This window comes from Salvelinus fontinalis, chromosome 16 (assembly GCF_029448725.1).
Source record: "Salvelinus fontinalis isolate EN_2023a chromosome 16, ASM2944872v1, whole genome shotgun sequence".
NCBI classification, from domain to species: Eukaryota; Metazoa; Chordata; class Actinopteri; order Salmoniformes; family Salmonidae; genus Salvelinus; species Salvelinus fontinalis.
The window spans coordinates 37211850-37239078 of NC_074680.1; the positions used below are offsets into that span (position 1 = coordinate 37211850).

The following is a 27229-nucleotide window of genomic DNA, read 5'->3' on the forward strand; positions in this document are numbered from 1 at the left end:
GTCTGATTTTCAGAGTAATGGTGTATCATTCCAACACAACTATATCAAATGTTATTGTACAGTAATGCAGTTGTCCCAGTTATTCCAGTTATCCCAGTTATCGACAGACACCCACCTTCCTGGGACACCTTCTTCCAGGGGTTGGGTGGGTACATGAAGGCAGCGTTCTGGATCTGGTCGTGAATGTCCTCGTCCTCGTTGAAGGGGAAGGTGCCGCTGAGGCTGACGTAGATGATGACCCCCACAGACCACATGTCCAGGGAGCGGTTGTAGCCTTTATTCCTCAGGACCTCAGGGGCCAGGTAGGCCGGAGTGCCCACCACTGACCGACGGAAAGACTTCTCTCCAATGATGCGGGCAAAGCCAAAGTCGCACAGCTTCACCTGAGACACAGATAGGGTGTGTCTCAAATTACACTAGATTCCCCACTATGTTGGGAATATCAGTAACGTTTGAGACACGGTCATGTGTGGTAGTGAATATTACACTGCCACAGTTCCAAGTCTCGTATTCACTTGAACATGAGAAAGTGCGGTGGTAATCAAGGGTTTCATACTAGAGTAACTGGACTAAGACTTTTTAGAGAAGGCTAATACATAACATCCTGTATGTTCGCCATCCAAACAGTTGGTTCCACAGACATAATAATAATCAGCTGGCAAGGATTACCCAAAAGGCCAGTTAACGTTATCACACTGTCTGTTCGACATGGACATGATATGGTCTACAGACGATTTACTGTAGCTACAGAATTCTACCAAAATAGACTTTGGCAAGACTGCAGAGGATGTCAGTTCTCAGCACTATAATGACGCCAGTGATGTTGCCAGAGGATGTCAGTTCTCAGCACTATAATGACGCCAGTGATGTTGCCAGAGGATGTCAGTTCTCAGCACTATAATGACGCCAGTGATGTTGCCAGAGGATGTCAGTTCTCAGCACTATAATGACGCCAGTGATGTTGCCAGAGGATGTCAGTTCTCAGCACTATAATGACGCCAGTGATGTTGCCAGAGGATGTCAGTTCTCAGCACTATAATGACGCCAGTGATGTTGCCAGAGGATGTCAGTTCTCAGCACTATAATGACGCCAGTGATGTTGCCAGAGGATGTCAGTTCTCAGCACTATAATGACGCCAGTGATGTTGCCAGAGGATGTCAGTTCTCAGCACTATAATGACGCCAGTGATGTTGCCAGAGGATGTCAGTTCTCAGCACTATAATGACGCCAGTGATGTTGCCAGAGGATGTCAGTTCTCAGCACTATAATGACGCCAGTGATGTTGCCAGAGGATGTCAGTTCTCAGCACTATAATGACGCCAGTGATGTTGCCAGAGGATGTCAGTTCTCAGCACTATAATGACGCCAGTGATGTTGCCAGAGGATGTCAGTTCTCAGCACTATAATGACGCCAGTGATGTTGCCAGAGGATGTCAGTTCTCAGCACTATAATGACGCCAGTGATGTTGCCAGAGGATGTCAGTTCTCAGCACTATAATGACGCCAGTGATGTTGCCAGAGGATGTCAGTTCTCAGCACTATAATGACGCCAGTGATGTTGCCAGAGGATGTCAGTTCTCAGCACTATAATGACGCCAGTGATGTTGCCAGAGGATGTCAGTTCTCAGCACTATAATGACGCCAGTGATGTTGCCAGAGGATGTCAGTTCTCAGCACTATAATGACGCCAGTGATGTTGCCAGAGGATGTCAGTTCTCAGCACTATAATGACGCCAGTGATGTTGCCAGAGGATGTCAGTTCTCAGCACTATAATGACGCCAGTGATGTTGCCAGAGGATGTCAGTTCTCAGCACTATAATGACGCCAGTGATGTTGCCAGAGGATGTCAGTTCTCAGCACTATAATGACGCCAGTGATGTTGCCAGAGGATGTCAGTTCTCAGCACTATAATGACGCCAGTGATGTTGCCAGAGGATGTCAGTTCTCAGCACTATAATGACGCCAGTGATGTTGCCAGAGGATGTCAGTTCTCAGCACTATAATGACGCCAGTGATGTTGCCAGAGCATATTTGGGGAAATGAAATACAGATATATAAGAACGGACTCTCCTTCTTCCCTTTCAGAAAACATTTGTTGTAAATAACACAAATGCAATTTGTTTAACACCCATCCGATGCCTGGCCATGCCTAAAACAGTGACTCATAGTACAGTACAGAGCAGTACAGGTCTATGGCTATGGAGAGAAGGGCAGCATAATTGGGAGTGTATCATTAAAATCAAGAGACATAGAACATTGTAGAGACACTGAGTGCAGTTTCCATAATCATCCACATTATCTTAGAGTAGACTGATAGATGAATGTCTGTTTATGTCTGTGAAATTGATGTTTCTGTTTTGGCTTGTTTGGAGGCTGAGCTAGAGGTTTGCTTACTTGTGGAAAAGCATCTGCGGACGCCAGTAAGACGTTCTCTGGTTTGAGGTCACAGTGGACGATATTCTTGAAGTGGAGATGACGAAGAGCCTGAAGAATCTGAAAAATATGTGAAATGAATGACTTGTACATGGTGAATGATTACTTTAATTAGGGATGATTAAAACATTTAATATAATCTGGTCATTTGCATTTATATACTGTCAAACATTACTGCAATGAGTTAATCAGGTTCACACTGACTGTTTCTTGGTAGTCTTAAACAAATCTACTTTGAAACAAAAGCATACAACTCAAACACATGGTTATGGGCTTTAAAAAAAGAAGACACCTGTACCATGTCAGATATAGAGGTGAAATGTATTACATTGAGAGTTTGCATCCTAATATTACACTTTATATACATCGCAGAAGTCTGAAATATAACAAAAATGTTTGTTGGACATAGAAACACAGGATTTTCTGCGTTTAAAAACGAATCATGTTTAAAAATATGAATAACATTCCAGCCATGAGGCCACTAGGTCATTTGACTACAGCAAAGAGCTACTTGAAATAAATAAATACATTGCATATCATAGTGAAAAATGCAACAACACATGATTAAACAAATGTTATGATATTACTTTCAGAAAAATACATGAGCATACCTGTAAACCTTTTACTTCACTGACTGTGTTTCTATACAGTATACAGTATGTGAGTGTCACAGTAAAAGCAGGTGTGTGGCACTGCTACAGCACATCCGTCCATTGTCTGCGAGTGACAACGCTTGTCAGCCAGGGTTACCTGTGAGACGAAGAACTTGGTGATGCGTTCAGGCAGCCTCCCCTTCTCACTGGACAGGATCATCTCCAGCATGTCTCCGTGGAGCTTCTCCATGACAACGAAGACGCGCTCCGGCGTCTCAAACATGCACTCCAGGTTCACTACCCCAGGGTGGTGCAGGTTCTATGAAGTAAAAACAGAAACACAGGAGCCTTTTAAAGGAAGCAGGCAGAGAGCTCGACAGGCTCTCCAAACACCCACTGTGTAGTCATGATAATAACTTCATTATTTACCTACCGAGACAATATCTCTATTTTTGTCTTTAGATCTGTTGTTTTCCTCTCATGTGTTCATCATAACGTGTGTCTCGCAACATCTGAGAAAAAGGTTCTAATAGTGTGTGTTTCATATGAGCACACAGGACCACACGTGCTGGTGTGTTTACCTGAAGGATGGCGACCTCATTGCGTAGCTGGCTCTCCTGCTTGGTGGGGAAGCGTAACTTGTCGATGATCTTAATTGCTACGTCCCGGCCAGTTTTTCGGTGCTTTCCTGTGGTTTAACTTCTCAGAATTAATGATTATCTCAAATACTTTTTCAAAAGATTAAAATTGATCTGATGAACCCCTTTTAACAATATACTGCATTATTTCACAATATAATAAACACCTCCTTGGTCATGCAAATATTTTTCTGCCATGAGAACAGGAGAGAATTGTTATAAAAGGCTGTGTCCCTCGTGCAATCAAGTTAACACTTTTTTTGCCAGGTTATCAGTGTGACAAGGAGGTACAAATGCATCACCTCCATAAACAATCCCAAATTGGCCCGATCCAAGGACTTCATCCGGGAATATCTGATACACTGAGCTGATATCCTGTAGGTGTGAAAATCCAGTCAATGGGTTTAAATGTGTATACTGTCACAAATATTTAGTTTTTGGTTTGTCTACAACCATTTTTATCTCTTCTCACATGACAACTTAATACCCACTAATCTCATACACGACTGGAAGAGTTGCCCAGAAATATAATTATAACCAGTGGTACTGTGACTAATTATCGAGAGTAGCTATGGCAACTGCTCGGCTGAGTGGGTAATCAAAATAATCTCCATTTGAGCTACTTAGAAGATGATGTCACCTCAGAAATCTAACCACGCATTCAGCTTTTTTCTTTATGTTGAAGGTTGGACAGTCCCAGCCACTGTCATGTCTAGTTTAGTGGATCCATGTCTGTGGAATGTTAAGTTGTCTACTGTCTTCTGTCTATTATTTTTTTCAACCTACAAAATCTAAAAAATTACCTAACCATGCAAGAGGAGCAATATATTATTACCGCAATATTATATATAATATAGATATATTATGACCAATATTATAGTCATTAAATCTGAAAATAAAAATATACCCAAAGTGGTTCAAATAACGTGAGACCAAATCCTACTTACCACGTTCTCTTGAATCTGGCAGTTGGACACTGAAATACTGATGGAAACATCCTCTGTTGGTGTAAGGGAAATGTTAAGAGTATTCCATAAGAGTTAAGAGCACTCCATAAGAGTTAAGAGTATTCCATAAGAGTTAAGAGTATTCCATAAGAGTTAAGAGTATTCCATAAGAGTTAAGTCTCCATAAGAGTTAAGATACTCTTAACTCTTATGGAATACTCTTAACTGCTTACTTCCATACTATAACTACTATAACCTTGAGAGTGTTCCTTCCGAGTGCTGAGTAGGGTTACAAAATTCTGGTAACTTTCCCCAAATTCCCAGAAATCCTGGTTGGAGGCTTTAGGATCTCCTACCTATTCCCCTCCTGATTCCAGGAATCTTCCAAGCAGGATTTCTGGAAAACCTGGGAATTTTGGGAACGTTACCAGAATTCTGCAACCCTAGTGTTGAGTAAAACAAGGTTGCTTCAATTAAATGACATTAATTTCTATAAGAGTTAATCTATCCCACCATCTATCCAATTAACTCTGCTTATACTTACTGTGGCCACTGTGACGTGACCCGTGTGACAGTCCTTTAGAGATGGCGGGCATGAGGGCATGCTGGATGGCCATCTCCCACATCCTGGCCACATCCGGCCCGACCCCGCTAACCAGCATACTGCTGTGGGCCGACATGCTCCCCGGGCCCTCCGGCCTCGCAAGGTTCTCCCCTACATAGTAGACAAGGCTGCCCGTGGCGATCTCAAAGCAGTGGGCGTTGGAGCCCTCAGACAGCAGGTTGAAGGTCTTGGCTGGGTCCAGAGACAACACCTCTGACAACGGAATTTCCTGCCACATAGCAGAGGTAGTATTGCTCTTTGGTGTTTGGGGACTAGGCCGGGTTACTGTCAAGTGCTTTGTGACGACAGCTGTTGTACAAAGTGCTTTATGAAATACATTTGATTGATTGTTGTAGTAGCAGTCGTTTTACAGTGGTTAGAGCACTTGCATTTCAATATCAACATGATATTTCAATCTGATCAATGTCTGATCAATGTCTTGGTCCAGGCTGCTTACTTCTTGCTACAAATTACATGATATCGTACTAAGTCTTTATAGGAAAAAGTGATTGCAGCCTGCTTATCTGTACAGAGTACAGTGTAAAACTGCGTGTTTACCTCATCTTATTCAAACTCTAAATTACAGTAAATTAGTTTGCATTAACTTTATTTCTTAGATTTAATTCACCCCTCACCCATAATAATCTATATAACATTTCAAATGATTTCTTACCTTGTAGTATTTGCTGCCTGTGTCATTCTGGAAAAGCGTGATGCATTTGCTGTCTAGCCTCCAGTAGTGTCTTTTCCTCTGAAGTGGAAACAGATAGAGAGCTTTGCACAGACTGGGACAACATAACATATTTTCCTGGTGTGTTCCACCTCTTGGCAATGGGGGTTTCCATCTACTCATAAAGCATCTATTATGCCATAGGTCAGTGCCCATAGCAGATTTGACTAAATAAAAACAACATTTAACATTTAAAAGACATGCATTCACAAAATAACTTACACAAAACACACAAAACATTACAAAAAACACAGAAAATATGAAAAAGTCTATAAAATGGCAGAACATTAGTGTTGCAAATTTTCTGTACGTTTTCCAAAATGTGCAGGTTTTCCAGAAATCATGGAATTTTGCCACTCTACAGCAGATTGATTAGTTGGTGTGATAAAAATATATGAATATAATCAGACTTACCAGAGTGTCTTTGCTGCTGAAGTGCACTAGCCAACCTTCCTTCATGATATTGCTACTTTTCCTCTTGGTGTTTTTGACTGACTGGACCACTCGCATCAGCGGGATGTTGTTGCTAGTAGATGGGCTTTGGAATGAAGGGAGTCAAACATAAAAACTCTGTCAGTGTGAATGCTTTTCTTCTCAACTTCAGGACTCAGTTAGGGTTATGGATTGGGTCAGGGTTGAGCTGAGGTGTGGACATGAAGTTAGGGTTAGGTTAGAACTGGGATGTGGATATGAAGCTATGGTTAGGGTTAGGGTTGGAGTTGAGGCTAAGGTTAGAGTTGAACCAGAATGTGGACATGAAGCTAGGGCTAAGGTTGTGGTTAAGGCTAAGGATTGAACCGGAATGTGGACATGAAGCTAGGGTTAGTGTTGTGGTTAAGGATGGAACCGGAATGTGGACATGAAGCTAGTGCTAGGGTTGTGGTTAAGGCTAAGGGTTGAACTGGAATGTGGACATGAAGCTAGGGTTAGGGTTGTGGTTAAGGCTAAGGGTTGAACCGGAATGTGGACATGAAGCTAGGGTTAGGGTTGTGGTTAAGGGTTGAACTGGAATGTGGACATGAAGCTAGGGTTAGGGTTGTGGTTAAGGCTAAGGGTTGAACCGGAATGTGGACATGAAGCTAGGGTTAGGGTTGTGGTTAAGGATGGAACTGGAATGAGGACATGAAGCTAGGGTTAGGGTTGTGGTTAAGGGTTGAACTGGAATGTGGACATGAAGCTAGGGTTAGGGTTGTGGTTAAGGATGGAACCGAAATGTGGACATGAAGATAGGGTTAGCGTTGTGGTTAAGAGTTGAACCGGAATGTGGACATGAAGCTAGGGTTAGGGTTGTGGTTAAGGATGGAACTGGAATGAGGACATGAAGCTAGGGTTAGGGTTGTGGTTAAGGATGGAACTGGAATGAGGACATGAAGCTAGGGTTAGGGTTGTGGTTAAGGGTTGAACCGGAATGTGGACATGAAGCTAGGGTTAGGGTTATGGTTAAGGCTAAGGGTTGAACTGGAATGTGGACATGAAGCTAGGGTTAGTGTTGTGGTTAAGGCTAAGGGTTGAACTGGAATGTGGACATGAAGCTAGGGTTAGTGTTGTGGTTAAGGATGGAACTGGAATGAGGACATGAAGCTAGGGTTAGGGTTGTGGTTAAGGGTTGAACCGGAATGTGGACATGAAGCTAGGGTTAGGGTTATGGTTAAGGCTAAGGGTTGAACTGGAATGTGGACATGAAGCTAGGGTTAGGGTTGTGGTTAAGAGTTGAACTGGAATGTGGACATGAAGCTAGGGTTATGGGTAGGATAAGGGTTGAACTGGAATGTGGACATGAAGCTAGGGTTAGGGTTGTGGTTAAGGGTTGAACTGGAATGTGGACATGAAGCTAGGGTTAGGGTTGTGGTTACGGATGGAACTGGAATGAGGACATGAAGCTAGGGTTAGGGTTGTGGTTAAGGCTAAGAGTTGAACTGGAATGTGGACATGAAGCTAGGGTTATGGGTAGGATAAGGGTTGAACTGGAATGTGGACATGAAGCTAGGGTTAGGGTTGTGGTTAAGGGTTGAACTGGAATGTGGACATGAAGCTAGGGTTAGGGTTGTGGTTACGGATGGAACTGGAATGAGGACATGAAGCTAGGGTTAGGGTTGTGGTTAAGGCTAAGGGTTGAACTGGAATGTGGACATGAAGCTAGGGTTAGGGTTGTGGTTAAGGCTAAGGGTTGAACTGGAATGTGGACATGAAGCTAGGGTTAGTGTTGTGGTTAAGGCTAAAGGTTGAACCGGAATGTGGACATGAAGCTAGGGCTAGGGTTATGGGTAGGGTAAGGGTTGAGCCGGGGTACATTGCTTCACTCTAAGCAGTATGCTAGAATGGATATTTTAACAGGACCTATGACTACTGTACATATTGACAGCCATAGCCATTGGGGGTCCCCCTGTCCTAGTCCGGGGCCCAGTCAATCACCTTATAGCCCTGTTGCAGTCATCCTCTGGGTCATGGAGGTCTCCCATTTCCCCATGGCCAGCCTCCAGCAGGCCTGAGTCAAGCACTATGGCCTCCTCCATGTCATCCATCAGACCACTGTTCATGTCACTGTCGTGGTCGTCACAACCCTCCCCCATCCCCACATCAGACTCCGCCCCTGAGCTCAGCAGATCTGGAGGAGGAGCAACAAGTGCAAAGACAATAGTAGAAAATTAAGTACGCCAGAGAAACCCTGTTTTTTTAAAGAAGAAAGAAGGAACGAAAAGCGGAAAATACAAATAATATCAGAGTGGTAGTGTGGGAGAGATTTTAAAATAAAACAGTGACATCATTTCACTGTCATAATTCTGTTGATATTTCAAGGAATATTCTGGTACTTCCAAGAATTCAGCTGGTGTCCTATATATGATTATCTTCATACAGTCTCTCATAACTGAAGTAAATGTTGCAAAATTGAAAGAAAAATATCTCAATCTTGTGACATTTCTTGGAAACTATATGAGATGGACCACCACTTACTAGGAAAAATCTGCCACACTTAAAGCAAATGACTATCTAAAGTGAAACTTGCCTTCATTTTTAGACACTTCTCCAAGGCAGTTGTTTGGCACTTTGGGGGCACATCGTTTATGACAGTTGAATTTGCAATCTGTAACCGTGAGAGAGAAACAGAGAGAGTGAGAGAGAGTGTGTAAGATGGGAGGGAGAAAGATAGAGTAAGGGGAGAAAGAGAGAGAGAGAGAGAGAGAGAGAGAGAGAGAGAGAGAGAGAGAGAGAGAGAGAGAGAGAGAGAGAGAGAGAGAGAGAGAGAGAGAGAGAGAGAGAGAGAGAGAGAGAGAGAGAGAGAGAGAGAGAGAGAGATGGCCTATCCATATGAAACCTGTCTAATAGCACTGTGACTACAAACAGACCCTTATCTGTCTGCTTGAGTACCTAATGAACCCTCTCACACACGATACTATCACACTCTGTTCTGCTGAATATATAAAGTACAACTCTATTGAAGTGATAATGCCCCCGAGACTAAGTCGTTCCAATATATCCTCCAAACACCAGCGTTGAGGGCGTTATCACTTGTATACAATGGGTTACCAACATATTCAAATAATGATTGACATATTCTTGTGTACACTGTAGTAACCATAGAGTTACAGTACATCTGTGAATTATATGATGTCTATGGTAGTCACAACACTGTTTCTGCATTTGCAATTACCATGTAATTATAAAGTTACGGGGCCTCCCGGGTGGCGCAGTGGTCTAGGGCACTGCATCGCAGCGCTAGGTGCGCCAGCAGAGACACTGGGTTCGCGCCCAGGCTCTGTCGCAGCCGGTCGCGACCGGGAGGTCTGTGGGGTGACGCACAATTGGCCTAGCGTCGTCCGGGTTAGGGAGGGTTTGGCCGGTAGGGATATCCTTGTCTCATCGCGCACCAGCGACTCCTGTGGCAGGCCAGGCGCAGTGCGCGCTAACCAAGGTCGCCAGGTGCACGGTGTTTCCTCCGACACATTGGTGCGGCTGGCTTCCGGGTTGGAGGCGCGCTGTGTTAAGAAGCAGTGCGGCTTGGTTGGGTTGTGCCTCGGAGGACGCATGGCTTTCGACCTTCGTCTCTCCCGAGCCCGTACGGGAGTTGTAGCGATGAGACAATTACTAACAATTGGACACCAGGAAATTGGGGAGAAAAGGGGGTAAAAAAAAATAAATCTAAAAAAATAATAATAATAAAGTTACAGGGCTATCTATTAATCAGGCCACAATAGTTATTTAAGATGTCACAAAGAAAGCTTGAGGTAGAAACAACTGCCATCTGTTAGCTTTGCCAACTCTGTGACAACAGAGTCTTGAAATTTCCAAAAATAATACCACCTGAAAATATTGAGCTAGCGAAAGGTGAGTCACACAGTGTTACAGTATGTACTGTGTGACTCACTATCATCCCCATCTCCTCCGCCCACCACTGGTAACCTCTCTCATTATCTCAAGTTTCTCTGAACCACTACGGTACCTTTGCATTGCAGGCCTTGACGGAACAGGCCCTTGAGTAGCTTCTTGCAGTGCTGGCAGACGGTGGGGCGTGTGTAGGAGCGGATGACGAGGGTGTGAGGCACCTTAACTTTAGACAGGAGGATTTTGTCTAACTCTATAGGCCGGCCGATGTAGGAAGAGGACCTTCTCTCTCTGCCAGAAAAGAAGTCTGTCTGTGTCTTCTGCTGTGGAGGGTAAGCAGGGTAGACTGGTCAGAGTGTTGCCCTGATGCCCCACACAGAGCAAGGCACATGGTAGGTAACAGATGACAAGCAACAACAACCTAAGCTAAAATTATATTATTCCATCTCCTTTCTTTGTCTTATTTGGCTTATTTTGGCATATGACACAAAAGAACAGGGAAAGAGCGATGTGCTTCTGGTGATAATAGGCGTATTGATACTGTAATACGTGAGGGCAGGGTATTGGGGTACCTACCTCCATGCCGGGACTGACAGGAGACTGAGCATGCAGCAAAGAGAGAACAGGGACACACACAGGGAGGAGGTGAAGAGAGATCAGAGTTAAACCATAACAATATTCACACACATGACTGACTGCTGCTGGAGTAAAGACCTGTTCCAACAGAATTCATAATGAACACAACCAGCCACAAAGGCCTTCAGAATCACATCAGGTACTTTATATTAGGAACATGCTTCTCATCATAATTCAACAATTTGCCATTGAGAGGTTGGGAATGTGTAGGGCATGTACTGTAGTAATCTATGGTGTGCCTGTGTCTGAGCATGTGTGTGTGTGTGCCTGTGTCTGTGCGTGTGTCTGTGCGTGTGTGTGTGCCTGTGTCTGTGCGTGCGTCCATGCATGTGTGAGCATGCACATGTGTGTGTGTAGCTCTTCATGATGACCCACAGCAACTGGGGTAAACTCACCAGTAACCAGGGTAAACTCACCAGTAACCATGGTAAACTCACCAGTAACCAGGGGTAAACTCACCAGTAACCAGGGGTAAACTCACCAGTAACCAGGGTTAAACTCACCAGTAACCAGGGGTAAACTCACCAGTAACCAGGGGTAAACTCACCAGTAACCAGGGTTAAACTCACCAGTAACCATGGTAAACTCACCAGTAACCAGGGGTAAACTCACCAGTAACCAGGGTTAAACTCACCAGTAACCAGGGGTAAACTCACCAGTAACCAGGGTAAACTCACCAGTAACCAGGGTAAACTCACCAGTAACCAGGGGTAAACTCACCAGTAACCAGGGTAAACTCACCAGTAACCAGGGTTAAACTCACCAGTAACCAGGGGTAAACTCACCAGTAACCAGGGGTAAACTCACCAGTAACCAGGGGTAAACTCACCAGTAACCAGGGGTAAACTCACCAGTAACCAGGGTAAACTCACCAGTAACCAGGGTAAACTCACCAGTAACCAGGGGTAAACTCACCAGTAACCAGGATAAACTCACCAGTAATCAGGGTAAACTCACCAGTAATCAGGGTAAACTCACCAGTAACCAGGGGTAAACTCACCAGTAACCAGGGTAAACTCACCAGTAACCAGGGGTAAACTCACCAGTAACCAGGGGTAAACTCACCAGTAATCAGGGTAAACTCACCAGTAATCAGGGTAAACTCACCAGTAACAAGGGGTAAACTCACCAGTAATCAGGGTAAACTCACCAGTAACCAGGGTAAACTCACCAGTAACCAGGGGTAAACTCACCAGTAATCAGGGTAAACTCACCAGTAATCAGGGTAAACTCACCAGTAATCAGGGTAAACTCACCAGTAACCAGGGGTAAACTCACCAGTAATCAGGGTAAACTCACCAGTAATCAGGGTAAACTCACCAGTAATCAGGGTAAACTCACCAGTAACCAGGGTAAACTCACCAGTAACCAGGGGTAAACTCACCAGTAATCAGGGTAAACTCACCAGTAACCAGGGTAAACTCACCAGTAACCAGGGTAAACTCACCAGTAACCAGGGGTAAACTCACCAGCAACCAGGATAAACTCACCAGTAAGGCCTCGTCGGAGGTGAAAGGCAAAGGCTCATTGGACCGCGTGATGGTCAGTGTGGTCAAGCCGGTCAGAGAGACATTGGACAACCTCCGCTTGCGGATACCACTGCAGTTATTTGGGATTTTAAAGGCACAGCGCTTGTGATAGTTCAGACCACAACCTTCAGAGCAGAGAAACAGACGGTTTCAGAGCAAAGGTGAGTTCATGTGTAACGTGGTCATTTTTATACTTGCATCAAACTGGTGAGAGACTGTCTTTATGGAACTACACTGAACAAAAATATAAATTGAATGTAAAGTGTTGGTCCCATGTTTCATGAACTGAAATAAAAGATCCCATAAATGTTCCATACACACAGAAAGCTTATTTGTCTAAAATGTGGTGCACAAATTTGTTTACATTCCTGTTAGTGAGCATTTCTTATTTGCCAAGGTAATCCATCCATCTGACAAGTGTGGCAAGAAGCTGATTAAACAGCATGATCATTACACAGGTGCACCTTGTGTTGGTGACAATAAAAGACCACTCACAAAACACATTGCCATAGATGTTTCAGGTTTTGAGGGAGCGTGCAATTGGCATGCTGACTTCAGGAATTCCCACCAGAGCTGTTGCCAGATAATTGAATGTTCATTTATCTACTATTAGCCAGCTCCAACATTGTTTTAGAGAATTTGGCAGTACATTCAACCGGCCTCAAAACTGCAGACCACGTGTAACCACACCAGCCGAGGACCCACACATCCGGCTTCTTCACCTGCGGGATCATCTGAGACCAACCACCCAGACAGCTGGTGAATCTGTGGGTTTGCACAACCGAAGAATTTCTGCATAAACTGTCAGAAACCGTCTCAGGGAATCTCATCTGCATTCTCGTCGTCCTTAGGGTCTTGACCTGACTGCAGTTCGGCGTCATAACCGACTTCAGTGGGCAAATGCTCACCTTCAATGGGCACTGGTACGCTGGAGAAGTGTGCTCTTCACGGATGAATCCCGGTTTCAACTGTACCGAGCAGATGGCAGACAGCATGTATGGCGTCATGTGGGCGAGCGGTTTGTTGATGTCAACGTTGTGAACAGAGTGGCGGTGGGGTTACACCAACACCTCATGTTTCAGCATGATAATGCATGGCCCCATGTCGCAAAGATCTCTACACAATTCCTGTAAGCTGAAAATGTCCCAGTTCTTCCACGGCCTGCATACTCACCAGACATGTGATGCATTGAACATGTTTGGGTATGCTCTGGATTGACGTGTATGACAGCTTGTTCCCACCAATATCCAGCAACTTCGCACAGCCATTGAAGAGGAGTGGAACAACATTCCTCAGGCCACAATCAACAGCCTGATCAACTTTACGTGGAAGAGAGGTGCCGCGCTGACAGAAGAAAAATTGTTTTCTTCTTCCCAACACTCTTCAAGCAGGGACTTTGCTGCTCATCGTGGACCCTGAAGAGACCTCTTCAGACCAGAGTACACCTGAGTGGCCTGTATCCAATGTACCCTGATAATATCCTCTCTTAGAAAGTTACGTAATGGTGTCAGAGTGGCTGGAACCTAATTACATTTGTTGAAATAGGGCCAAGGTTGTGTCCAAAATTGTACCCTATTCCCTACAAAGTGCACTACTTCTGACCAGCGCTCTGGTCAAAAGTAGTGCACTATATGGGGAATAGGGTGCCACTTGAGACGCAGGCCAGAGCTCCTTCTATACAGTACCTACCTTCACACTTGAGACCCTGTCTCACCAGGCCCCACAGCATCTCTCCACAGTGGTCACAGAAGGCAGGGGACCGGTAGGAGTGGACAAACAAGCCATGGGGACGGATCTGGAAGTCCTCCACTGTGGCAGATGCTAGAACAGGACAACGACAACAATAGTCAATGGTTCAATTCCAACATTTTCCTCACACTCCTAGATTTAAACAGTACTCAAGAACTGAGTAGTATTCTGTGAATAGTGATATAGTAGTAGTGTAGTGGGACCGTGTTTTCAATGGATGTACAATTAAAAATGAATGGCCGTTCCCTGGTACAGTATTTGTATATGTTGAGGTAACCAAGGCTTTTTGCTGCATATGGAGTTGTGATTTTCTGATTGGCTGGTGCAGTTAGGCTGCATTGGGCCAATGGGATAGAGTGGAGAGCACAGCATGAGAGTAGACTGCCTCATCAAACACACATATCTCCCCACCAACATGCTTGTCTCAGCACGCTCAAGTAGAATACATACTGATTAGCCATTCTGCTGGGTAAACTGCTTCAATTTATTCAAATTATTGTTTTGCCTTTTGTTTAAAGGCCAATATATGTTTGGAAGTTTAACAACATGTAAACTATCATTACATGCTTCAGAAAATGAGTGTGTGTATGTGAATGTGGAGTCTAGGTAGACTTAATCTAAATATGTTTGTGGCCTGCTGGAGGTCATTTTGCAGGGCTCTGGCAGTGCTCCTCCTGCTCAAAGGCGGAGGTAGGGGTCCTGCTGCTGGGTTGTTGCCCTCCTACGGCCTCCTCCACGTCTCCTGATGTACTGGCCTGTCTCCTGGTAGTGCCTCCATGCCCTGGACACTACGCATACAGACACAGCAAACCTTCCTGCCACAGCTTGCATTGATGTGCCATCCTGGATGAGCTGCACTACCTGAGCCACTTGTGTGGGTTGTAGACTCCGTTTCATGCTACCACTAGAGTGAGAGCACCGCCAGCATTCAAAAGTGACCAAAACATCAGCCAGGAAGCATAGGAACTGAAAAGTGGTCTGTCGTCACCACCTGCAGAATCACTCCTTTATTGGGGGTGTCTTGCTAATTGCCTATAATTTCCACCTTTTGTCTATTCCATTTGCACAACAGCATGTGAAATGTATTGTCAATCAGTGTTGCTTCCTAAGTGGACAGTTTGATTTCACAGAAGTGTGATTGACTTGGAGTTACATTGTGTTGTTTAAGTGTTCCCTTTATTTTTTTGAGCAGTGTACATTCCAGTATGGTACAGTATTAATCATTTGACTCTTCCACAATGGCAAAAAGTGTTACAGTGTGTCACATTTCAGTGTACAAACAGGGCAGAAAGCATTTTCAACAGAGTTCAAGTTCAGTTCTTCCTCTCTTCGATATTTATGTTTACTGTATGGTGTACACACCCCTGCTTGCATCCAGTAGCATCCTGTGCCAACGTAACAAATGTACACTGTTCACACCCTCATGCTGAGGACAGAAAAAAGTCTTCTTAGCATCCTATCCACCTTCACACTAGTTAAGTTGCTCTAGAAGTTGAAAAGATCAAACGAGGAAACACAAATTGTGAGATCTTTGACAGTAAGACTGACTGGTGAAAACAACTCTCTGGGATGCAGTGTAACATACCGTAATGTTAATTTACCAACCATAAGCATTTTTATTTCTCCTTGTACGTAGGAGATTTAACCCAAATGATCATCTGTGAAGGGAATTAATGATTTTATTGATGAGTTCAATGGAGCTCAAGTGTACTGGCTCTGTCAAGTTGGGAAGCGTTTATAGCAGCTGCTCTATTTTAGCATGACCATACTCACACTGTCTTCCCTCATATACCTTCTAAGACTTATCAAGATTAAGGAACAGAAGAAGGTTATAAGTTGTTTTGATCTTTTATCTCAAATGTGAGTGCGAGCATAAACTGAGATTAACTGAATAAAGGCAGTAGTACAAAAATAAATACCTGTGCAGTAAGACATACCAATATGAACCTTTACAACACGTGACCCTAACATTACACAATAGCTATACATTAGAATCAATGCAGTTCTCTGTTGTGATTCACTTTGCGCTGCCTGGCTGATGCTGAAACAGACATACAAACAGATGTCAACACACCACAGTCAACAGAGGACACATTTTGATCAGATCAGCCACCTTGGTGGAAATCATCACAATTAATAACCACAGACTGTCTCGTCTTCACTTCTTCTTTCTGACAGTTGTAAGGTTTTCCCTGGGTTTCTTTTACCGCGTGTGCTCACTGATCTCTCAGCTGTTGAGTGTGTCATTAAAAAGTCTCATGACAGATGTCGGGGAGCATGTCTATGAGAATCTGTGCATCTGGGCGTGTAAATCACTAAATCACCTGAGCCGTCTCCTTCCCAGTGAGGGGTGTAGCCAGGGTAACAGAGGTGTCATTCTGCCCCATGTCTCCCCTGTCGCTGTACCACAGACACAACTAAATGACCTGCCATACTGTAACACACAGAGGGTGAAGAGAAAGCCTGCCAAGTGTTTAGAAAAACACTTTATCAGTGTCAAGATTGATACTTGGATCACTTCCTACTCCTGAGCTAAGATAAGCCCACCCCTGATTTCTCACCGGGTGAGGCATTTAAACTTTCTACAACAAGGGGAGCGGGTGGAGAGGGGCAGAACACTGCTTGTGCTTCTAGTTCCAACAGTGCAGTAATATCTAACAAGTAATCTAACAATTCCCCAACAATTACCTAATACACACAAATCTAAAGGGGTGAATGGGAATATGTACATATAAGTATATGGATGTGCGATGGCCAAGTGGCATAGGCAAGTTGAGGTAGATGGTATAAAATACAGTATATACATGTGATATGAGTAATGTAAGATATGTAAACATTATTAAAGTGGCATTATTTAAAGTGATTAGGGATCAATTTATTAAAGTGTCCAGTGATTGGGTCTCAATGTAGGCAGCAGCCTCCACACAAGATATGTAACCATTATTAAAGTGGCATTATTTAGAGTGGCATTGTTTAAAGTGACTAGTGATCAATTTATTAAAGTGGCCAGTGATTGGGTCTCAATGTAGGCAGCAGCCTCTCTGAGTTAGTGATTGCTGTTTAGCAGTCTGGTGGCCTTGAGATAGAAGCTGTTTCTCAATCTCTCGGTCCCAGCTTTGATGCACCTGTACTGACCTCGCCTTCTGGATGATAGCGGTGTGAACAGGCAGTGCCTCGGGTTGTTGTTGTTCTTGATGATCTTTTTGGCCTTCCTGTGACATCGGGTGCTGTAGGTGTTATGGAGGGCAGGTAGTTTGCCCCCGGTGATGCGTTGTGAAGACCGCACCACCCTCTGGAGAGCCTTGAAGTGGAGGGCAGTGCAGTTGCCGTACCAGGCTGTGATACAGCCCGACGGAATGCTCTCGATTGTGCATCTGTAAAAGTTTGTCAGGGTTTTGGGTGACAAGCTAAATTTCTTCAGTCTCCTGAGGTTGAAGAGGCGCTGTTGCGCCTTCTTCACCACGCTGTCTGTGTGGGTGGACCATTTCAGTTTGTCTGTGATGTGTACGCCCAGGAACTTAAAACTTTCCACCTTCTCCACTGCTATCCCATCGATGTGGATAGGGGGGTGCTCCCTCTGCAGTTTCCTGAAGTCCACGATCATCTCCTTTGTTATGTTGACGTTGAGTGTAAGTTTGTTTTCCTGACACCACACTCCGAGTGCCCTCACCTCCTCCCTGTATGCTGTCTCGTCGTTGTTGGTGATCAAGACCACTACTGTTGTGTTGTCTGCAAACTTGATGATTGAGTTGAAGGCGTGCATGGCCGTGCAGTCGTGGGTGAACAGGGAGTACAGGGGAGGGCTGAGCAGACACCCTTGTGGGGCCCCAGTGTTAAGGGTCAGTGAAGTGGAGATGTTGATTCCTACCTTCACTACCTGGGTGCGGCCCGTCAGAAAGTCCAGGATCCAGTTGCACAGGGAGAGGTTGAGACCCAAGGCCTCCAGCCTGATGATGAGCTTGGAGGGTACTATGGTGCTGAGCTGTAGTCAATGAACAGCATTCTTACATACTGTTAAGGCTGTCGCTCTCCTCATCCTCGGATGAGGTGAGGAGAGAAGGATCTTCAGACCAAAATGCGGTTTGCGGGAAATAAGCCATCTTTTATTTATAAACAACAAAACTGATGGCAACACGAAAACAAACACTTTAACAAACTTACAAAATAACAAAACGACGTAGAACGAAACCTGAACATAAACTCACATCACTAAACGTAAACTCACGGACAGGAACGTTACATCAAAACACACGAACAGCCAAACAGTCCCGTATGTGAAAATACATCGACAATGACGAAGACATCACAGGAGACAATCACCCACAAACAAACAGTGAGAACGCCCTACCTAAATATGACTCTTAGAGGAAAACGCAAACCACCTGCCTCTAATCAAGAGCCATACCAGGTAACCCAAAACCAACATAGAAACAGATAACATAGACTGCCCACCCAAAACACATGCCCTGACCATAAACACATAAAAAACAACATAAAACAGGTCAGGACTGTTACAGAACCCCCCCCCTCAAGGTGCGAACGCCGGGCGCACCAGCACAAAGTCCAGGGGAGGGTCTGGGTGGGCAGTTGACCACGGTGGTGGCTCCGGCTCAGGACGCTGTCCCCACACCACCATAGTCACTCCCCTCTTCTGTCTACCCCTTCCACTGACCACCCTAAAACTACCTTCCCCTAAATAAACGGCCAGCACCGGGACAAGGGGCAGCACCGGGACAAGGGGTAGCACCGGGACAAGGGGCAGCACCGGAACAAGGGGCAGCACCAGGATAAGGACCAGCACCGGAATAAGGACCAGCACCGGGACAAGGGGCAGCACCGGGACAAGGGACAGCACCGGGACAAGGGGCAGCACCGGGACAAGGGGCAGCACCGGGACAAGGGGCAGCACCGGGACAAGGGGCAGCACCGGGACAAGGGGCAGATCCCGGCTGAAGGACTCTGGCAGGTCCTGTTTGGACGGCTCTGGCAGGTCCTGGCTGGACGGCTCTGGCAGGTCCTGGCTGGACGGCTCTGGCAGGTCCTGGCTGGACGGCTCTGGCAGGTCCTGGCTGGACGGCTCTGGCAGGTCATAGCAGGACGGCTCTGGCAGGTCCTGGCTGGACGGCTCTGGCAGGTCCTGGCTGGACGGCTCTGGCAGGTCCTGGCTGGACGGCTCTGGCAGGTCCTGGCTGGACGGCTCTGGCAGGTCCTGGCTGGACGGCTCTGGCAGGTCCTGGCTGGACGGCTCTGGCAGGTCCTGGCTGGACGGCTCTGGCTGGTCATGGCAGGACGACTCTGGCTGGTCATGGCAGGACGGCTCTGGCAGATCCTGTCTGGTTGGCGGCTCTGGCAGATCCTGTCTGGTTGGCGGCTCTGGCAGATCCTGTCTGGTTGGCGGCTCTGGCAGATCCTGTCTGGTTGGCGGCTCTGGCAGATCCTGTCTGGCGGGCGGCTCTAGCGGCTCCTGTCTGGCGGGCGGCTCTAGCGGCTCCTGTCTGGCGGACGGCTCTGTAGGCTCATGGCAGACGGGCGGCTTTGCAGGCTCATGACAGACGGGCGGCTTTGCAGGCTCATGGCAGACGGATGGCTCAGATGGCGCTGGGGAGACGGATGGCTCAGATGGCGCTGGGGAGACGGATGGCTCAGATGGCGCTGGGGAGACGGATGGCTCAGATGGCGCTGAGGAGACGGATGGCTCTGTAGGCGCTGGGGAGACGGATGGCTCTGTAGGAAGGAGAAGGAGAGACAGCCTGGTGCGTGGTCTAGGCACTGGCTGCGCTGGAGAGGAGGAAACAGCAGGAGAGAGAACCCGGAGAGACAGCCTGGTACGGGGGGCTGCCACCGGAGGACTGGTACATGGAGGTGGCACCGGGTCTACCGGACCGTGAAGGAGGACACGTGCTCTTGAGCACCGAGCCTCCCCAACCCTACCAGGTTGAATGATCCCCGTAGCCCTGCCAGTGCAGCGAGGTGGAATAGCCCGCACTGGCCTATGCAGGCGAACCGGGGACACCACCTGTAAGGCTGGTGCCATGTACGCCGGCCCGAGGAGACGTACTGGAGGCCAGATACGTTGGGCCGGCTTCATGACATCCGGCTCGATACCCAACCTAGCCCTCCCAGTGCGGCAAGGTGGAATAGCCCGCACTGGGCTAAGCACGCGTACTGGGGACACCGTGCGCTTTACCGCATAACACGGTGTCTTACCAGTACGACGCCTTCTACCTCCACGGTAAGCACGGGGAGTTGGCTCGGGTATCCTACCCGGCTTTGCCACACTCCTCGTGTGCCCCCCCCAAGAAATTTTTTGGTCTGACTCACGGGCTCCCAACCGCGTCGTCGCGCTGCCTCCTCATACCAGCGCCTCTCAGCATTCGCTGCTTCCAACTCCTCCTTTGGACGGCGATATTCCCCTGGTTGAGCCCAAGGTCCTCTACTGTCCAGGATCTCCTCCCAAGTCCAGAAGTCCTTGTTGCTCCGTAGAGCATTCCCATACCGCTTGGTCTTAGCGTGGTGGGTGATTCTGTTAAGGCTGTCGCTCTCCTCATCCTCGGATGAGGTGAGGAGAGAAGGATCTTCAGACCAAAATGCGGTTTGCGGGAAATAAGCCATCTTTTATTTATAAACGACAAAACTGATGGCAACACGAAAACAAACACTTTAACAAACTTACAAAATAACAAAACGACGTAGAACGAAACCTGAACATAAACTCACATCACTAAACGTAAACTCACGGACAGGAACGTTACATCAAAACACACGAACAGCCAAACAGTCCCGTATGTGAAAATACATCGACAACGACGAAGACATCACAGGAGACAATCACCCACAAACAAACAGTGAGAACGCCCTACCTAAATATGACTCTTAATTAGAGGAAAACGCAAACCACCTGCCTCTAATCAAGAGCCATACCAGGTAACCCAAAACCAACATAGAAACAGATAACATAGACTGCCCACCCAAAACACATGCCCTGACCATAAACACATAAAAAACAACATAAAACAGGTCAGGACTGTTACACATACGTATTATTTTTGTCCAGATGGGATAGGGCAGTGTGCAGTGTGATGGCGATTGCGTCATCTGTGGATCTGAAGTGGGTCTAGGGTGGCCGGTAAGGTGGAGGTGATATGACCTGCATTATTGATATGCGTTAATATACTGTGGACAAAGGTTAAATGAATGTAGCCTGTATGCAAAAAGAACACAGGTGAACAGAACTCACCCTCAAACAGGAGCATGCTGCATACTCAAATCCAGAGGAACACTGTCTGCATGTTGAGAAGTTCCACTTTAAATGATGAAGATAAGGTTGTGCCATGCCTGAGCTTCTAAGGAGGGATCATTTTCATTAGGGAAACCGTAACAAAATGTTTTGAAACATTTTGCATCAGAAAACCAAAACAATGTTACGGCTGTCCTCGCTGACAGAAGGTGTGGACCAAAACGCAGAGTGGTTAGTGTTCATTCTTTTAATGAAAGTCAACAAAACAATTCAAAATACAAAGACAACCAACGTGACAAAACCGAAACCGTCCTGTGTGGCAACAAAACCTCCACAGGAACAAACACCCACAAAACACAAGTGAAACCCAGGATGCCTTAGTATGATTCTCAATCAGGGACAACGATAGACACCTGTCTCTGATTGAGAATCATACCAGGCCGAACACCAAAATCCCAACATAGAAATAGAAAACATAGACTGCCCACCCAAAACTCACGCCCTGACCAATAAACACATACAAAACAAGAGAAAACAGGTCAGGAACGTGACAAACAAATGTTTCCTATTGGTCAAGTTTGGGAATTTCCTCCCTATTTCAGTTTATTTTCTTCCGTTTTAGGCTAACGGACACAGCCCTATTCTAGTATGTACTGTAGTCTTATCTGACAGGACCACCTCAACCAGGTAGTGTGTATTGTGTAGTGAACACTGGTCTTACCTGACAGGACCACCTCAACCAGGTAGTGTGTATTGTGTAGTGAACACTGGTCTTACCTGACAGGACCACCTCAACCAGGTAGTGTGTATTGTGTAGTGAACACTGGTCTTACCTGACAGGACCACCTCAACCAGGTAGTGTGTATTGTGTAGTGAACACTGGTCTTACCTGACAGGACCACCTCAACCAGGTAGTGTGTATTGTGTAGTGAACACTGGTCTTACCTGACAGGACCACCTCAACCAGGTAGTGTGTATTGTGTAGTGAACACTGGTCTTACCTGACAGGACCACCTCAACCAGGTAGTGTGTATTGTGTAGTGAACACTGGTCTTACCTGACAGGACCACCTCAACCAGGTAGTGTGTATTGTGTAGTGAACACTGGTCTTACCTGACAGGACCACCTCAACCAGGTAGTGTGTGTTGTGTAGTGAACACTGGTCTTACCTGACAGGACCACCTCAACCAGGTAGTGTGTATTGTGTAGTGAACACTGGTCTTACCTGACAGGACCACCTCAACCAGGTCTCCCTCTGTGATGTCTGTAGCACATTTCACCAGCTGGAGGATGTTCTCTGAGCCTGGGTCGTGGCGAAACAGCAGGATCTTGTCATACATCCCATAGAAGCCACATTCGGGTAACTGTGTGGGAGAGACAAAAAGAGTAGCTGGCATTGGTTAACATTTGATAGGTTTTCTTGTTTGGTTGACTAGAGTTCTGTTCAAACCCGATTTGTTGTTATATTGCTTGTTGACTTAGTGGAGAGAAATGTACAATCATTTCCTTTCAAACTATTATAAAACATTATGTTTAATTGTCAAATTAAAGAGGCCCTTTTCTGCTTTGTTTGTATGCAACCCAAGAAGACACCAGTCTCAATAGAGGCCCTTCTGGAGGCATCTCACACAGCAGACTAGGACAGAGTGTGCGGTATTCTCCACATAGCTCACCCTAATATACATGCTACTGTACATACCATTTTCTTTTCAAGTTATATACTGTCTATACACACCATGTATTTATATTTATATTCTGGATTCTGACACTGCTCACTCTAATATATCTACGTGGAGAGTTAATTGGACTTGTTCTGACATTTCTTAATTCATTGTTTTATTTTGTTTGTGTATTAGTATTGTATTTGCTAGACATTCGACTGAACTGTTGGAACTAGTAACATAAGCATTTCACTGCACCTGCTACAACACCTGCAAATCTGTGTACGTGACCAATAAACTTTGATTTGATTTTGATTACATTAACCTTATAACATTTAGAGGAACAGTGATGTTGTCTCTAAATTCAATTTAGAGAGCCCATAGTTCAAATTTTCACAATTGATGATACTGTACTGTCTGACACCAAACTGACAATTGATGTAATAAATATACTAGCGCATTACTGAGTAGCTCCAATGGTTCTTCAGGGATATTTACAAAGCTGTTCATCACAGCCTCCATTCAGTAGTAACGCAAGTCACAGCTAAGTAATATGCCTCTTCAAATTGGTTTTACTCTGCTGATTATGGAGCCCCATAATGATGCAGACTGTTATAAGCATGTTACGAGCCCTTATGATGTCTTATTATGCAGCTTATAATATGTTATATACAGTCTTTACCAAGTGGCAGAAGCCTATAGCCAACAAACAGACATGGCAATTGTCTTCCTTTGGTAAATGTAGGGTAGGTATTAAACCAAACAGTTTGTTGCCAAGGAGCCCACATTAATTAACAGAGGCCTTACTATATTTTAATGGAGTTAGAAAATTACCTGTGCTTAATACAAATAAATACCCAGGATACTAGAAAACATCCCACAGCAAGGACACTAAACAAACCTGGGGTGTATTCAATTAGGTGAAATGTGCAGAATATTGCAGAGTGAAAAGCATTGGATAGAGCTGCGCATGCTGTAATGTTGCACCCAGCTGAACAGACCCTTGGTATTTAGAAACATAGTAAAAGGAGACTGGTCTGTTTCACCATGTTCTGTAGTAGAACACTGGATTTCTCAAGGTCAGTTTTCACTAATCTATCCAAAGTCAAACTACTTGCACTGTGTTTAAACACTATTTCTGTGGTTAGTTACAAAACAGTTTTAGGAATAACAGCCTGCCAATCAATCCAATGTCAAAGAAAAGAGCAACATATTGACTGACCTGTGTAGTGTGGTGAGGGAACCACTGCTGTGCATAACCCGCTATTGATCTACTCTGATGAGCTAGGTTACAACATGTAGCCAATTCCACTATTTCACCATCTAGCCAAGATCACATCACATCACACACGCACACACACACACGCACACGCACATCAACACGCACACGCACACAGTAATTTGATCAACTGTTACCCTTAGACTAATCCAATTACAACTTGTTAGTAACACCGACAATGGACTGTTGCAATATTATTATTGTAATAACTCTGAGAGATAATTATACGTTTTGCAAAGGGAGCACCTGAGAATAACGATGCAACAGAAACAGTTAGAGGGAAGGAGACCTAGTAGACTTTTTTTTAAATCAATGAGAATGAACAATGATAATATATTGCAAATATTGTGTAAGACAAAAAGAAAGAAGACTTCAAGTGGCATGGAAACGAACATATCTCTATCATTTAAAAAAGTTAAGCATCTCACAATTGTACTATGAGTCTAATATGTTAACTAATCCTATTGTGAATAATGCATCTTAGTAGCAATATCACAAATTTTAGGGTGTTATCACACTTGGTCACATTCAGCCAATTTTTGTAAACCCAAATTTGTTGTGCATAGTGAACACTCCAAAAGGAACTCAGACCACTTAAAAGAGCCCCCGAAGCAAACCGAGCAGAGACCATCTCAAGAGGTGGTCTGAGTTCGGTTCGATTTCATTCCAAGGTCCGGCTCACTTTTTTAAGGTAATATGTACACAAAGTTATCCAGGTTGGCTTGACATTATGCAACACCGTTTCCCCTGCCATAACACCTCACATTGGTTCTGCAAAAGTGAGAAGATTATGATTCAGATTTGCGGAAAAAACGTATGTGTGGCGTTTTGTACTGACAAGATGTTTATTATAAATGTTGATTATTTGTTTGTAATATGTGATCTACAGGTTAAGAGAGCTTCATATGCTGTTTATTTGATTGTGGGGTTTAAATAGTATGAGAAGACAACAATATTTGGTGATAATCACAAAATACAGTACAAAATCAACGTTAGCTCTTAAAGGGGCAGGAGCCTACATTGGGTGTAAAATGTTCAATTACAGCAATGTTTAATCTGCAATTATTATTTATTTTCTGTTACCAAGCATTTACGTGTTAATATTATCTTCTGATTAAATTTGTATGCATTGTCTTTGAACTAAATGCAATCTATTAGCATCCACAATTTAAGTACAGTTGAAGTCGGAAGTTTACATTTAATCCTGGTAAAAGGTCCCTGTCTTAGGTCAGTTAGGATCACCACTTTATTTAAATAATGTGAAATGTCAGAATAATAGTAGAGAAAATGATTTATTTCAGCTCTTATTTCTTTCATCACATTCCCAGTGGGTCAGAAGTTTACATACACTCAATTAGTATTTAGTAACATTGCCTTTACATTGTTTAACTTGGGTCAAACGTTTCTGGTAGCCTTCCACAAGCTTCCCACAATAAGTTGGGTGAATTTCGTCCCATTCCTCCTGACAGAGCTGGTGTAACTGAGTCAGGTTTGTAGACCTCCTAGCTCTGCCCACAGATTTTCTGTAGGATTAAGGTTAGGACATTGTGATGGCCACTCCAATACCTTGACTTTGTTGTCCTTAAGCCATTTTGCCACAACTTTGGAAGTATGCTTGGGGTCATTGTCCATTTGGAAGACCCATTTGCGACCAAGCTTTAACTTCCTGACTGATGTCTTGAGATGTTGCCTCAATATATCCACATAATTTTCCTCCCTCATGATGCCATCTATTTTTTGAAGTGCACCAGTCCCTCCTGCAGCAAAGCACCACCACAACATGTTGCTGCCACCCCCGTGCTTCACGGTTGGGATGGTGTTCTTCGGCTTGCAAGCATCCCCCTTTTTCCTCCAAACATAACGATGATCATTATGGCCAATCAGTTCTATTTTTGTTTCATCAGACCAGAGGACATTTCTCCAAAAAGTGCGATCTTTGTCCCCATGTGCAGCTGCAAACCGTAGTCTGGCTTTTTTATGTCGGTTTTGGAGCAGTGGCTTCTTCCTTGCTGAGCGGCCTTTCAGGTTATGTCGATATAGGACTCGTTTTACTGTGGATACTGATACTTTTGTACCTGTTTCCTCCAGCATCTTCACAAGGTCCTTTGCTGTTGTTCTGGGATTGATTTGCACTTTTCGCTCCAAAGTACATTCATCTCTAGGAGACAGAACGCGTCTCCTTCCTGAGCAGTATGATGGCTGCGTGGCCCCATGGTGTTTATACTTGTGTACTATTGTTTGTACAGATGAATGTGGTACCTTCAGGTGTTTGGAAATTGCTCCAAAGGATCAACCAGACTTGTGGAGGTCTACAATTTCTTTTCTAAGGTCTTGGCTGATTTCTTTTGATTTTCTCATTATGTCAAGCAAAGAGGCACTGAGTTTGAAGGTAGGCCTTGAAATACATCCACAGGTACACCTTCAATTGACTCAAATTATGTCAATTAGCCTATCAGAAGCTTCTAAAGCCATGGCATAATTTTCTAGAATTTTCCAAGCTGTTAAAGGCACAGTCAACTTAGTGTATGTAAACTTCTGACCCACTAGATTTGTGAAACAGTGAATTATAAGTTAAATAATCTGTCTGTAAACAATTGTTGGAGAATTTACTTGTGTCATGCACAAAGTAGATGTCCTAACCGACTTGCCAAAACTATAGTTTGTTAAGAAGGAATTTGTGGAGTGGTTGAAAAGCAAGTTTTAATGACTCCAACCTAAGTGTATGTAAACTTCCAACTTCAACTGTAGGTATATCTAGCTGTCTGATAACATATTCTGATGGAATGGCTTTTCCTGCACTTCGTAAAAACCCAGAGTGCATTGAGTGAATGTTGGTAAAAAATATTGGTTCCTTTCATAGCAATGTGAATG

The 27229-nt window shown here is 44.8% G+C and overlaps 1 protein-coding gene across 4 annotated transcripts in view; it reads right to left on the reverse strand.

The window, feature by feature from the left end:
- LOC129813094 (serine/threonine-protein kinase D1-like) overlaps positions 1 to 27229 on the reverse strand; it is a 99998-nt gene that overhangs the window by 55444 nt on the left and 17325 nt on the right. For 3 of the 4 annotated variants that reach the window (XR_008753112.1, XR_008753113.1, XM_055865274.1), the window contains exons 2-17: positions 22644 to 22782; positions 14122 to 14253; positions 12394 to 12557; positions 10844 to 10867; positions 10386 to 10590; positions 8952 to 9029; positions 8360 to 8552; positions 6362 to 6485; positions 5891 to 5968; positions 5158 to 5446; positions 4614 to 4666; positions 3969 to 4041; positions 3610 to 3716; positions 3186 to 3347; positions 2397 to 2495; positions 116 to 383 (exon numbers count right to left, since the gene is read on the reverse strand). Coding sequence is in view for 2 of the 4 variants with exons in the window: in XM_055865274.1 (XP_055721249.1) it covers positions 116 to 383; positions 2397 to 2495; positions 3186 to 3347; positions 3610 to 3716; positions 3969 to 4041; positions 4614 to 4666; positions 5158 to 5446; positions 5891 to 5968; positions 6362 to 6485; positions 8360 to 8552; positions 8952 to 9029; positions 10386 to 10590; positions 10844 to 10867; positions 12394 to 12557; positions 14122 to 14253; positions 22644 to 22782 (2188 nt within the window). In the remaining 2 variants the exon portion in view is untranslated. The other variant, XM_055865275.1, reaches the window with a different exon arrangement.